Genomic DNA, 14897 nt, shown 5'->3' with positions numbered 1-14897 from the left:
TAGCTCCAGACACCCTGGCGCCAGTTCCCCAAACAGAAAGCGTAAACAAAGCAAGGCCAACGGCCACCTAGGACACGCCCAGCCATCAGGGCACCCACCCCTTTATTAGTCAAGATCAATACCAGTGATCAAGATGCGGCCCAATTAAGCAGGGCCAAGTTCAAGGCCCACCCAAAAGCGTGTGAAGCCCCTTCGGGTATAAGAAGAAGGCCCCGAGAGAAAATCGCTCTCTTGGAATTGGCTCTCAAAGCGGAGAGACCCGTCCACCAGATGCACCAGAAGCAAGTAAGTTCAAAGTCAACACTCGCTACCAGACGGACAACCTTGGCTGTACTCCTGTTACCTCTTAGAACGCAACAGCCTCAGATCCGAACAACGGCCATTGTTCCTCTGACTGAGTGGGCACCTGAAGTTAAGTATAGGCGTTAGCGTTAGAGATAGTTTAGTTTGTAGTACTTTGTGCATGAGTAGATATTACTGTGTGGGTAAATAAATAGTATTGACTTTGAACTAACTAACTGGTGTATTGGCTCTTTGATCAGTATTCGGGTTTGAACCTTGTGGCGGTATCGAGAGATACCTGGAGACTCTGAAAGTAAACATAATTAGGATTAAGGAAGGCGACCATATTGACTGCCATATTTATAGCCAAATAAATATAGCAACAATACAGAGAACAGGGCATAACCAATCAGCAGGCAGAACAGTTGGGGGTAGTTTCCCACTATAAAAGGCACGAGGCACTCACAATCTGCCTCTTTCCACTGGTGACATCTATAGTGTGAGTCAGGGTGTACATATCATATAACTCCTACAGCACGTAGCGAAGAGCTAGTCTGGTTCAGTCAGACAGATTAATCACACGATGTTAGCAGAGAGTCGAACTAACAGAGGATTGAGCTAACTGTGTGACAGGTTCAAGAAATCATATTGAACTAACTTCAAGGTGTGGAGTATCTCTCAGGTAAAGCTGCATCCAGTTGCAGCCCGTGTTATCTTACTGTGCTTAACACGACAATGTTCGGTCATTTGGACATTCTGATTTCTCCCTCTGCGTATCCGAACAGGTGCCAAATGTGGCGACTGGGGGTTTTTCACAGTAACTTTATTGCAGTAAGCCAACTTGTGACACTAAAGATTATTAAAATAATTGGTTTCTCGCCACGCGAGAGATCCAGATTTCGCCTTTTGAGAGCGGGCTGGTTGCATTGCAAATTGTTTGGTTCTGGCTTTCTGCCTCTCCCGCTATTTACAGGCCTTGTTTCACTTAAGCAAGAGCATAATGAGACAAGAGCATTTCACCTCATGGCTCAGTTTATTTCTTTATCCCATCATTCTACCAAAATTAGCGACTGAAGATCACAAGGTTGAAGCAGGTGCAGAGAGCTGAATGTTTCTCATGTGGAGTTTTTGGTTTCCCAACGCACCTCAACTGATCATCTTTTTCAATAGTTATACTGCCTAATGCTTCTACTCTACCAAGTCTTACTGATTTTCTGGGTTGAATAGTTTTTTTTTGGTTGAATTGTTAATTGCAAAATAAGTGAATGCTTCAGGAGGAATCAGAACCTATGACCCCAGGAACGGTACAACATGAGCCCTCTCCATTTGGCCTGACTGTGAGGGACAGTTTGGGATTTAGATTCATAAACTCTGCTGGGGACCTGGTCTTTTAGTGACTTAATAGACAAGAGAGACAATCCTTGTCGGGAGCGGTTCAGCTCTACCTGATTCTGGGATTGTGGTAACAGAATCCAAAGGAAATCCACTCTTTCAACAGGTCCGAATGTCTGTAACATCAGCTTGCATGAGGTGGTATCAACTCCAGAGATGAAATTACTATGTGAGCTAATTACAGGTGAGAAGTGGTCATCATAACAGGTTGTTGAGGGAATTTTATAGCACTTAATGTGTTCAGCAGAGATTTGATTTAGTTTTTCGGTTGAATAACATGTTTCTTAGCGATCGTGTGTGATTTACATAGATTTTCATAGAATGTACAGTGCAGAAGGAGGCCATTCGGCCCATCGAGTCTGCACCGGCTCCTGGAAAGAGCACCCTACCCAAGGTTAACACCTCCACCCTATCCCCATAACCCAGTAACCCCACCCAACACTAAGGGCAATTTAGCCTGGCCAATCTACCTAACCTGGACATCTTTGGACTGTGGGAGGAAACCGGAGCACCCGGAGGAAACCCACGCACACAAGGGGAGGATGTGCAGACTCCGCACAGACAGTGACCCAAGCCGGATCGAACCTGTGACCCTGGAGCTGTGAAGCGATTGTGCTATCCACAATGCTACCGTGCTACCGAGAGGGGTAAAAGTAAAGTTACTGTCATCTTTGAAGCTGTGAAATTGCCATTCTCCCTCCCAGGCACCTCACTCCATTCCCTCAAATATTCTCCCTCCCAGGCACCTCACTCTAATCCCTCAAATACACTGCCTCCCAGACACCTCACTCCATTCCCTCAAATATTCTCCCTCCCAGGCACCTCACTCCACTCCCTCAAATATTCTCCTTTCCTGATACATCACCATACAACCTCCAATGCTCCCTGTCAGTGGCAGTTCAATCTCTGGCACCTCACTTCCTCAGGTTCAGTCCTTACCTCACAGGTCACTTTTTTAGGTACTAATGACTGTTGCAAAATAAAACAATCAAGGCTGTTTCCTGGATAACAGGCATTAACATGTATGATTATCTTTTTGCACATTTTAAGAACTTGCTCCTCATTCTACTCATGGCACTGGTTGTGCTGGAGCACATCCATACAGCTGATGGGTCGGCTGGGGCCAGAGGGCACCCAAGGGTGGGGGGCAGGTGGTAAACCTATACGACCCATGGCCTAAAGTTCACAGTGGGCAGTCAGCAGTGTGCGCAGCTGCATGGCTGCCTTTCCGGCTACCGCAATGATGTTCCGTGTCCGTCCACCCCGACACCACAGCCCACCTCCTGGCCACCCTCTGCTACTCCCCCCAGCCTTGGCAGACGCCCCTCCGCCAGCGGCACAACTGTCAGCAAACTATAGTGATGTTGGACACTGTCCGAACTCCCTCTTTCCCTCAGCAGCCACGGCGCTGGTTTCAAGTGAACTGTGCCATCGGAAACTCGGCCCATCAGAGGTGGAACATCACAGAGGCCCTGGAGAATACTGGGTCAGGCCCGCTAATGGTATGCAAATGGTGTGTACTGTATGTGCGTTCTGGAAGTACTGACAGCGCTGTCCAAATGACGGAGAATTGTGATTTCACATCAAATCAGCGCCTGTTGCAATTTTAGTGTCAGAACCTATTCTCCACCCAATCGCATTTCGCGATTTCGGTGTCAGCCAACGGAGAATCCCACCCATCATCTCTCAAACGGAGAATACACCCCAATTAGTAATTAGGTCATAGGATTTGAGTGGGATTACGATGATGCAGTAATGGGAGGAATCAGGTCTGTGACAGTCTGTTTTGAGTTAGTGTTTCTGAAAGCTGTGAGCTGAACAACAGCTTCTGCAGAAGGTTGTCAGAGATTCAGCATTAATCTAACAAGATCTTTCTCTCTCTTTAAGCAGTCTTTTAAAAGATCTCTCTCTCCAGAGAAGGCAAGTAATCCTGTGTTTGCTAACTTTATTTATAAGTGATTTTTGACCTGTGATGGGTTTTGCTTGTTTGGAGGTAAAGAAGGTATCAGTTAGGAGTTAAAGTGCATCATTTAATTGTTAAGCATTGTTTAACTTATAATTGCAAGCAATATTTTTGTGATGTTAAGGTCGTTTTATACTGTTTCAGTCGTCAGGTTTGTTTTAATATACCATATCCCTATTTTTGCGTTCTCACAGTTTTACAAATTAAAAAATATTTTGGGGTTCCTGTCTGGTATCCCAGCAAATGTTCGGGTCTGGTCCAGGATTGTAGTAATAGCCACATAGGGGTCGAGTGGACTGGAAACAAAGATCCTCAGACCCTTGACACAGATCAGATTTCAGTAATTGTAAACACTGGGATATTGCTATTTCTGAAGATACGCCTGTACTATTTGCTGCTCTTCATCCAAACTTCTAACTTTGTTAGCTGTAACCTGTTCTGGAGTAGGAATAGTAAGAAGTCTTACAACACCAGGTTAAAGTCCAACAGGTTTGTTCAGAGTCACTAGCTTTCGGAGCACAGCTCCTTCCTCAGGTGAAAGACAAAGTCAATGATGCAAGACGATACTTTGAATGCAAATCTTTGTAGGTAATTAAGTTATTACAGGTCCAGTCGGAGCGACTGTAGACAGAGATATTCGTAGGTTAAAGAGGTGTGAATTGTCTCAAGCCAAGGTAGGATTTCGGAAGCCCAGGCCAGAGGATAGAGGGCAAATGTAATGCGACATGAATCCAGGGTCCTGGTTGAAGTCGTACTCATGTGTACGGAACTTGGCTATCAATTTCTGCTCGGCGATTCTGCGTTGTCGCATCCTGAAGGCTGCCTTGGAGAACGCTTCGCCGGAGATCAGAGGCTGAATGCCCTTGACTGCTGAAGTGCTCCCGTGTTCCCCGACTGGAATGGAACATTCCTGCCTGCCGATTGTCGCGCAATGTCCATTCATCCTTTGTTGCAGCGTCTGCATGGTCTCGCCAATGTACCACGCCTCGGGACATCCTTTCCTACATTGGCGAGACCATGCAGACGCTGCGACAACGGATGGAAAAGTCCCTCGAAACACAGGGGGCGACAATCCAGGAAGTGGAGGAGGTGGTGCCCGACCAGAGTGACCACATTGTGTCTTTAGAGGCAGAGGTGGCAATCCTGGGGGATCTGTGCATGTCGATGCGGTCAAAGGTGAAGGGCCAGGAGTATTGGTCAAGGCGACAAAACCTGTGGATTGTGGGTCTGTCAGAGGGAGTGGAGAGAACGAGCACCACGAACAACATCACAAGGGTGTTTACCAGGTTGGTGGAAGAGAAAGTCCAGAGAATGCCCCAGAGGTGGATCGGGTCCAGAGGTCCTTGAGGCAGAATCCGAGAGCGGGGGAGTGGCTGCAAACAATGAGTGTGCGGATACAAAAGTTTCTGGACAAAGAAAAGATCTTGAGGTGGGCCAGGGCGAAAAGGGTCTGCGAATGAGAAGGAAATCAAATCCGGATTATCAGGATATTGGAGCAGAGTTTGCCAGGATGCGAGAGGACTTCAACAAGGCCAAGGCAGTGCTGTACCGGTGACAGATTCGATTCAGGGTGCTGTACCCAGACTTTGGGTAACCTATGATGGCTGGGAATATTACTTTAGGATGCCAGAGGAGTCAAATGACTTTATCAGTGATCATAAGCTGGGGGAGAGCTGAATGGTGACTTTCAATGGAGGAATTATGTCACCAAAGGTTGGGTTTGTCGATCTGGGGGCAAGTTAAGAAGTTGTAAATTTGTAAGGAGGGCGATTGCTCCCCCCTGCTTTTTTCAAGAGATCTTGTGTTGTTTTGTTTTGTATTGGCTGTATTTTGGGGGCTTTTGGGATGTGTTGATCTCTTTGATACGTTTTATGATAATCGGGTGCCTGTTGTGCAAGTTAAGGTGGCTTGTGTGGGGTGAGTGACGGAGGGGGCCTTCGGCAGGAGTCGCCATTCTAGCAAGCAATGCTATTGAACTGGAGTGCAGTTGAGGGGGACAGGTTGCGATGGTTGGCCAGTGGGGTTGAGGAGGGGAGGGGTGGGGAGGAGGGGGAGGGGGGAATGCGACGTGGCAAGTACATAGGATGAGTGTGGCCATGGGCAGGGGCCATCTTCGATGGGCCCGCCTTAGAGTAGGAATCGGTGAGGTGGAGCCTAAGGGTGGTGATGGCGGACACGAGAGGAGGTAAGTGATAGTGAGGTGGGGTGGAGGTGTAAGCCTCCAGTGAGAATCATGACATGGAATGTCCGGGCTGAATGGGCCGGTCAAGAGGTCTCAGGTGTTCGCACACTTCAAGAGGTGGAAAGTGGAGGTGATTTTCTTGCAGGAGAAGCATCTCATGGTGGCATAGTAGCACAGTGGTTAGCACTTTGGCTTCACAGCACCAAGGATTTGGGTTCAATTGCCTGCTTGGTTGACTGTCTCTGCGGAGTCTGCAAGCTCTCCCCCTGCCTGCATGTGTTTTCTCCGGGTGCTCCAGTTTCCTCCCACAAGTTCAGAAAGACGTACTTGTTCGGTGAATTGGACATTCTGAATTCTTCCTCTGTGTACCTGAACAGGCCCTGAGTGTGGCGACTACGGGATTTTCATAGTAACTTCATTGCAGTGTAATGTAAGCCTACTTGTGACACTAATAAAGATTATTATTAGAAGATCAGATGAGGCTGAGAAAGAGATGGGTGTGACAAGTGTTTCAGTTGGGGTTTGATTCAGAGTCATGGGGGGGATGACCATTTTGCCGAGCAAGAAAACGCAGTTTACTGGGGCCAGGGAGGTGGGGGACCCGGGGCGGGAAGTAAGTGATAGTGAGTAGTGGGGTGGTTGATTTGTGGAGGTTTGGGCATTCGGGAGGAAGGGAATATTTCTTCTTCTCACATGTGCACAGGGTGTATCCCAGCATTGATTTTTTCGTGATGAGCCAGGCGGTGCTGATAGGGACAGTAGAGGCGGAATATGCAGGAATTGTCATCTCAGACCATGCGCTGCACTGGTTAGATGTGAGGCTTTGTTCGGGACAGGCGCAGAGGCCCAGGTGGAGGTTAGATCCGGGACGTTTGCTGATAAGGAGTTTTGTGGGAAGGTGAGAGTGGCAATTAAGAACTATGTGTAGCTCAACCAGAATGGAGTGTGACGTAGGGCCCCCGCAAGGAGGGAGAGCACAGGGCCCCCAAAAATGTAAGCAAACCTTTGGTTAATAGCAGAGAACTGGTTAGACCATATAGGAGCAGAATTAGGCCATTCGGCCTCTCGAGTCTGCTTTCTGTTTTGCTATTTGATGATGGCTGATATGTTTCTCATCCCCATTCTCCTGCCTTCTCCCCATATACACTGATTCCCTAATGAATCAAGAATCTAACTATCTCTATCTTAAAGACATTCAGTGACTTGGCCTCCACAACTTTCTGTGGCAATGAGTTCCACAGATTCACCACCTTCTGGCTGACGAAATTCCTCCTCATCTCAGTCTGTACCCTCTTGTCTTTCCTACAAGTGGAAACATTTTCTCCACATTCACTCTATCTCGGCCTCTCAGTAATCTGTAAGTTTCAATGAGACCCCCCTCATCATTCTAAACTCCACAGTCCTCAGGAGCAGTTCCTGATATAACAAGTCCTTCATTCCCGGGATCATTCTTGTGAACCTCCCCTGGATACCCTCCACCATCACATCCTACCTTAGATACAGAGCCCAAAACTGCTCACAATACTCCAGTGCCATGTGAAAGCAAAAACATGAGAACAAGATACAGACTGGCACTTTGTGGGAACAGCAAATGCAGTAGACTAAATTGTAAGAAGAGCAAGTAAATCCCTGCTTCACCTGGAAGGACTGTTTGGGACATTGGAAAGTGAGGCGGGAGGGGGCAAAGGGACAGATATTACACTGCCTGTGATTGCATGGGAAGATGTTTTGAAAAGGTGCTGGGGGTGACAGGGAACGGACCAGAAAACGGTCCCACTCTCCAAGGCTCCATCACATTTCTACCTCTCTCCAGTTCCAAATAAGAGTCGTATTGGCCTCGAAATGGTAACTCGGGGTGGAATTTTCCATTCTGGTGACATAGTCATGTGACAGACAGAGAAAGTTGGCATGATTCCCGCTGGGTGTCAGGGCAGATCAACATGTGTAATCAAAGGCTTTGAGTTAATTAATTATATTAATTATACGTCAGTGACGAGTTCGGCGAATCTCACGGTAGGGCAGGAAGGAGGTTGCCCGACGTGCCATTAGCTCATGGGGTCAAGGTCCTAGCACCATTTTTAAAGGACACTGGAACACATTTTCATTCATTGCAGGCCAGGACCTCTGCAATTTCCCCTTTATCCTCCCCTTGGGTTTCTCTTTTGCTCTCGATTGGACCCCCGCTACGCTTTTGCCCCTGAGTGGCCTCCGATAGGTTTAAACTTTCTCCTCAGATTTGTTTCTTCATACTGGAGAAGCTGACAGATGTGAGCACCCATATCCCGGGACATACAAGGATGCCTGTGGCATTTTCTGCGGCTTATCTTTAGATAAAGGCGTGATCAGGCCAATGCTTGCTTTTTCAGTGGTCCATGTTAGCCTTTTTGAGCTCGGCTGCCTCTTGCTGCTCAGGTCTTATCTCCTTTTGGCCCTGTGCCAACCATGCTTGTCTCTCCTTCTGCTAATCTGGATAAGAGCCATTAGCATAGCAGGGTGGCCTGCAGCCTGCATCATCGATGCCTCAATGGATGTGTGAATGAACTGAAGTGATACATTAAATGAGCATTCCCTTTATATCTTTCCCTCCATCTCAAAGTACAAAGAACAAAGAACAATACAGCACAGGAATAGGCCCTTCGGCTCTCCACGCCTGTACCGGTCATGATACCATCAAACCGTTGTGATACCACCAAAGTAGCATACAGGTGCTGAGCTCTTCACCTGACTTCCAGCTTGACCTGGCATCCCCACATCTTCCAGGTAAAGGACTTTCTGGAGGACCAGAGATGATTGTTCCTCCCAATCTTACTGAATGTATATGGAGACATTGCTCTTTGACCAGGGTGATCCTCACATGAACACCTTTCCACTTGTTCAGCTTCAAAAATGTTAAAGTGCAGCTGCCTTCAGTTGGAATTGATTTTGCCACCCAGGTTTCTGAAACACGATTGTGGACTTTACCCATGGAGGTCAGTCAAGAACAGGAAGGGGGTGGGGGGGAGGAACCCAAGTGAGAGGCCAAGGGATAGGGAGGGGGGAAACTGAGAGAGTGGAGGAACTGATGGAGGGGAAGAAGGAGACCAAGGAAGAGTGGAAACCAAGGGATATGAAGTGGGGAAACAGAATATGGGGTATAGGAAAAACTGGGGGAGTCGAAACAGAGGAAGAGGGGTGGAGAAAATTACAGAAGGGTTAAAGGGAAAGCTGAGTGAGACTGAAAGGGAAAACTGTGGAAGGTGAAGAGGGAAAACCAAGAAACATACGCTCTCATTTTAGTGATGCCCCCAATTGCTGAGACTCCTGAAGTCCTGATACCACTCATTCCAAAATCCTCTGTTCTCTCCATTGGACTCAAACTTTCAGATCTCAGTGGAGTTTGTCATGGGAGTGTCCCTTTAAGAAATGTTTTTGTCTTATCACATGGCTTCAGTGATGTCATTGTGTGGGTAGAGCTGGGCTGTGGCTCTGGGAGTTTTTACTTTCGCTTTGCGTTTGGAGCTGGTTTGTGGCTCTGTGGGTTTTACTTTCGATTGAGTTTGGACTAGTTTTGAACTGCACAGGTTGAAAGAAGTGTTTGTCTATCTTCATTTTAAAAGCTGTTTCCGGAGTACTTGATCATTTAAAAGAGATAATTGCTTTCTGGAAGGAATTCAAACCTGCTGTTTTGAAAAGGGGTTCAGACTATCAATGACAACAGTCCTATATAAGTAAGAATGCCATGCGCTGGGCCACAACTTTAAAAAGGGTTTTTTGGTTTATGGGATCTTGTTATTGAATTGGAACAGTTAAAGGGAGAATTCATGAAGGGTTATACATAGATTACTGTAGCTGTATGGGTCTTTATGTTTGTAGTTGATAAAAATGCTTACTATGTGTGTTGATACAAATGTTAACTAAATTCGTAGAGTAAAGCTTGATTTTGATTAAAAGTGCTTAAGGCCTCTGTTAATAACACCTGAAAGGCAGGCTCTTGTGCTCATCGTAACCAAAATCAATAAACAGTTATCGGTCAGATGAACTCCAAAATATACTTTGGTGTTTTCTAAGCCGTGGCCCATAACAACAGCTCAGCTAAACATCACTGATTCAGTGGCATATCAGTTACATCGCAGGAAATAGGTTGAATGTGTGTGTGTGGCGGGCGTGGGGGGGGGGGGGGGGGGGGTGAAGATTTCCTGGGCTGCTGTAGACAGGTTTGAGGAGGATACCCCTGAATCTGGGAAAGTCCAGTCAAAGTTGCAGGGTTGTGTACTCGATGCAATACTTTGTACACATGATATCAAGGTAGATTTAAAGAACTGGTCATATGATCAATTCTAGGAATTAATGACACAACAATTTTAATCAATCTGAGCTCCAGAAATATTACATGGTTTATAATTTTCTTATTTCTGATTTTAGGACAGCTTATAAATTAGACAGATGCGGACAAACTGATGAGATTATCTGCCCCATGGGAGACAGGGAATTCCACTCACTACCTCACTCTCAAACTGCAGACCATAGCCAGCTCATCTCCGGACAGAATAAACATATTGTACATATATTCTGTCCAAGTTTAACAGGGTATGTGTTTTGCAGTATTAAATCCCGCACTTACCGAAACAACATTTACATAGTCATCATCAGACAGTGTGTCAAGCATCTCAATGACAGATGTCTTCATCAGCTTCAAGGTAAGACCACTGACACTGCCGCTTCTGAAAATAGATAAAATACACAGCAGTGACCTTTCAGAGTTTGACACAGTCCATGAATATGTACAGATACAGACAAGCACTCGGACAAACACACACACATACAGACATCCATACAAACAGGTAGGCACACATTCCCACACATATACACACAAAGGCAGACATATAAAAGCAGACCCACACCGGCCAGAATCTTCCATTTTCAGTTTCGGTAAGTAAGAGTGATTTCTGCTGGGTGCAGGATGGTTGACCAGGTGAGATCTTGTACTGTTCAGCTCATCAAGTGCATCAATAAGGAGCTTACCGAATCCCGTGACGGAGGCAGGCAGATAGTTGCCGTCCGTAAACATTACCTCATGGGGTCGAACGTCCAAATACCTTATTTGAGGGGCACCTGGACAACCTGCACCACCTTTGTCCGGCCACTGCTCCAATTCACTTCCCTATTACCTTTTACTCCTTCCTTGGCCATCCTTCAATTAACTTGGATAGAGTACTAGATTTAATTGAGGATTGGCTGACTGACAGAAAGCAGAGGGTTGGAATAAATGAGTCCTTCTCTGGCTGGCGAACTGTAACTAGTGAGGTGCCGCAGAGATCAGTCCTCGGACCTCAATTGTTTACAATCTATAGAAATGATTTGCAAGCTGCGGCAGAGTGTAACATAGCAAAATTTGCAGATGATATTAACCAGGTGGGAAATCAGGCAGTGAAGAGGAGATAAAGAATTACAGACAGATAAATAGGCTCGGAGAAAAACCAAAATTTGGCAGATGGAGTTTAATGTAGATAAGTGTCAGGTTATCTATTTTGGCCGAAAAAATAGAAAGGCAAATTATTATCTAAATGGAAAGCAGATTCAAAGTGCATCTTGGCAGAGGAATCTGGATGTTTTTGTTCATGAATTGCAGAAAGTTGGTATGCAGGTACAGCATGTAATGAAAAACGCAAATGGAATTTTCGTTGAGATGACAAGGAACCAATTCTTGCAGAGGGTGGTGAATTTGTGGAACTCGCTGCCCCATAGTGCGGTGGAATCTGAATCATTAAATGGTTTCAAGGAGATCGATATATTTTTTATTTAAAAATGGGTTAAAGGGATATGGGGAACAGGCAGGGAGGTGGATTTGAGACCAGGAAGAGATCAGCCATGATCTGATTAATAATAATAATCAATATTTGTGTCACAAGTAGGCTCACATTAACACTGCAATAAAGTTACAGTGAAAAGCCCCTCGTCGCCACATTCCGGCGCCTGTTCGGGTACGCAGAGGGAGAATTCAGAATATCCAATTCACCTAAAAGCACATCTTTCGGGACTTGTGGGAGGAAACCGGAGCACCCGGAGGAAACCCACAAAGACACGGGGAGAATGTGCAGACTCCGCACAGACAGTGACCCAGCTGGGAATCGAACCTGCGACCCTGGAGCTGTGAAGCAACAGCACTACCCACTGTGCTACCGTGTCACTGATTAAATGGTGGAGAAGGCTTGAAGGGCTGAATTGGTCCTAAATCCTATGTTCCTATGCACTGCCAGTACCCCATCTCAAACATAGGCTTACATTTCCAGATTCTCCCCAAAGAGAGACTCACCATTGATCATGGAAAAATCTACATTGCCATGTGCACACCATGGGCGGGATTCTCCGACCCACCACCGGGTCGGAGAATCGCCCGGGGCCGGCGTCAATCCCGCCCCCGCCGTGTCCCGAATTCTCCGCCACCCGAGATTCGGCGGGGGCGGGAATCGCGCCGCGCCAGTCGGCGGGCCACCCGCGGTGATTCTCCGGCCGCGATGGGGCGAAGTCACGCCGCTGACAAGCGTCTCCCGCCAGCATGGATTAAACTACCTACCTGACCGGCAGGAGCAGGCAGCACGGGCGGTGCCCCCACGGTGGCCTGGCCTGCGATCAGGGCCCACTGATCGGAGGGCGGGCCTGTGCCGTGGGGGAACTATTTTTCTTCCGCCTTCGCCATGGTCTTCACCATGGCGGAGGCGGAAGAGACCCCCTCCCCTGCGCATGCGCCGGGATGACGTCAGCAGCCGCTGACGCTCCGGCACATGCGCGGACTTACGCTGGCCGGCGAAGTCCTTTCGGCCCCAGCTGGCATGGTGCCAAGGGCCATTCACGCCAGCCGGCGGAGCGGTGACTACTCCGGCGGGGCCCAGCCCCTCAATGTGAGGGCTTGGCACCTAAAGGTGCGGAGGTGTCCGCACCTTTGGGGCGGCCCGACTTTGGAGTAGTTCACGCCACTCCAACACGCCGGGACCCCCTGTCCCGCCGGGTAAGGGAGAATCCCGGCTCATATATGTGCAGTCATAAATGAATGTTCTAATTTCTCACTGGCAAGGAACTTAATTCGGAGGGCGAACTTAATTCCGACAAAGTGGTCTTTTAATGAGCATGCACAACTTGCTAATGCTTGCAAAAGGGCTTCCCAACATTATTCATTGAGAAGCTTGACCCGCCTTTAAAGTTCCAAGGGGGAAGCTCGGTAGCATAGTGGTTATTATTATTAGCAACTCAGCGGAGGAGAAAATAAAGCCTCCAACTGGGGGTTTGAGAGTGGTCCATCCCCTTCAGAGAAATAGAACTCAAAGCCTTCTTCAGCTCTGTCCAAAAACGACACTAAAACCGAAGAGACAGCCTGCCTCTCTCTGCAGAACTTTCTGGAACAGCCCAGACCAATCAGAATCGAGAGCCCGTCAAAGGCCTGGATTTCAAAAGAGTTTATTGGCTGCTAGCCAAGTCCATCAGAATGACATCACGGGACCCTGCCATAATACACTGGATCGAGAGGTGTGCCTGGGCAAGTTTAAATGACATCTAAAACCCAGGGTGTTTTCAGTTTAATCAGAGTCTGCAGTTTAAACCCAAAATCTGCAATTTAAAAGAAGCCAGCAAGACAAAAATTGAAAAGGAAAACCAGGGTCAGACAATGATTTAAAAGAGGTTCCTTATACAGATAATGGGCAACAAACCTGATCACAGGAGGCTGGTTGGCAATTTAAATACTATAATGAGGCTGTGTCTCATTTTTAACCACTATTTTATAATTGACTGTCATTTGAAATTTTAAACATTCTCTAACCATGTATTCCTTAGGAAATCCAGAGATTTGAGGCCTGCTGGATCTGGAAGGTGACTGACCTGCTGGATCTACTTTACTTACTTCACCAGCTTGCCATGATTCAAAACCCCAGACTCTTCTGGTCTCCCCCCAACGCAGCATTAGGGGTTAACTTGGGAGTGCAAAACCACCACTTGTGGTACAAAAAAGTACCTAAGCTAGAGCTTAGGTTAGCAGTTTAGAGCTACGTAGCAACATGTAAGGAGACTTCATGAAGTTCTCTCCATGCTGATATGCTCTATTGTAAATATGTATATAGTTTAGGAATGTCAATAAATACTTTTTAGTAACTGCAAAAAGACTGTTTAATGGTATCTGAGCAGTACACTCCATTGATAGCTCCAACCCAAAAATAAATCTCCCTTTCCAATCTCTTCCCATCTCCTCTTAACAATTCTGATCTCCCCCAACAATTCCAATCTTCCCCTGAGCATTCCGATCTCCCCCAGACCATTCTGATTTCTCCCTATCATTCTGGTCTCTCCTGCCCATTCGAATCTCTCCCAACTATTCCGATCTCTCCTGTCCATTTCAATCTTTCATGACCATTCCGATCTGACCCCAATCAGTCCTGTCTCCCCACAGTTATTACAATCTATTCAACCTTTCCGATCTCTCCTGTCCATTCCAATCACGCCTGGCCATACCGATGTCTGCCGACCATCCCGATCTCTCCGGTCCATTCTGACCTCTCCCACCATTCTGAACACTCCCGACCATTCTGAACACTCCCGACCATTCCGACCAATGCGCTCCATTCTGAACTGTCCAATCCAATCTCTCCCGTCCATTCCGATCTCTTTCGACTATTCCGATCTCCCCTGACCATTCCTATCTTGCCGTCCATTCCGGTCCCTCCTGACCATTCCGATCTCCCCACGGACATTCCGATCTTCCCACGGCCATTCTGATCTTACTTCGACCATTCTGATCTCCTCTGATCATTCCAATCGTCTCCCGACCATTCTGATCTCTCCAAACCATTCCAAATGTCACTCGACCATTTGATTCCCCCCTACCGACCATTCCGATCTCCCTCCAACAGTTCCGATCTCACCCCCACCATTCTGAACTCTCCGGTTCATTCCTATCTCTCCCAACCCTTCCGAACCCCTCCTGACTATTCCTATGTCGCTGACAATTCCGATCACTCCTGACCATGCACACGTCTCCTGACTATTCCAAACCTCCCTTCCGACTATTCCTATCTTGCTGACCATTGTTTACATTCCACATTTGGTTTCTGT

At 47.1% G+C, this 14897-nt stretch overlaps 1 protein-coding gene across 1 annotated transcript in view; it reads right to left on the bottom strand.

Moving 5' to 3' along the window:
* Positions 1 to 14897, bottom strand: part of LOC119973771 (voltage-dependent calcium channel subunit alpha-2/delta-2-like) — a 979537-nt gene that overhangs the window by 403424 nt on the left and 561216 nt on the right. Inside the window, exon 7 of the mRNA XM_038812195.1 lies at positions 10420 to 10519. Within this exon, the coding sequence (XP_038668123.1) occupies positions 10420 to 10519 (100 nt within the window). The remainder of the gene's footprint in view (positions 1 to 10419; positions 10520 to 14897) is intronic.

Source organism: Scyliorhinus canicula, chromosome 11 (assembly GCF_902713615.1).
Source record: "Scyliorhinus canicula chromosome 11, sScyCan1.1, whole genome shotgun sequence".
NCBI lineage: Eukaryota > Metazoa > Chordata > Chondrichthyes > Carcharhiniformes > Scyliorhinidae > Scyliorhinus > Scyliorhinus canicula.
This window is presented reverse-complemented; position numbering and strand designations above follow the sequence as displayed.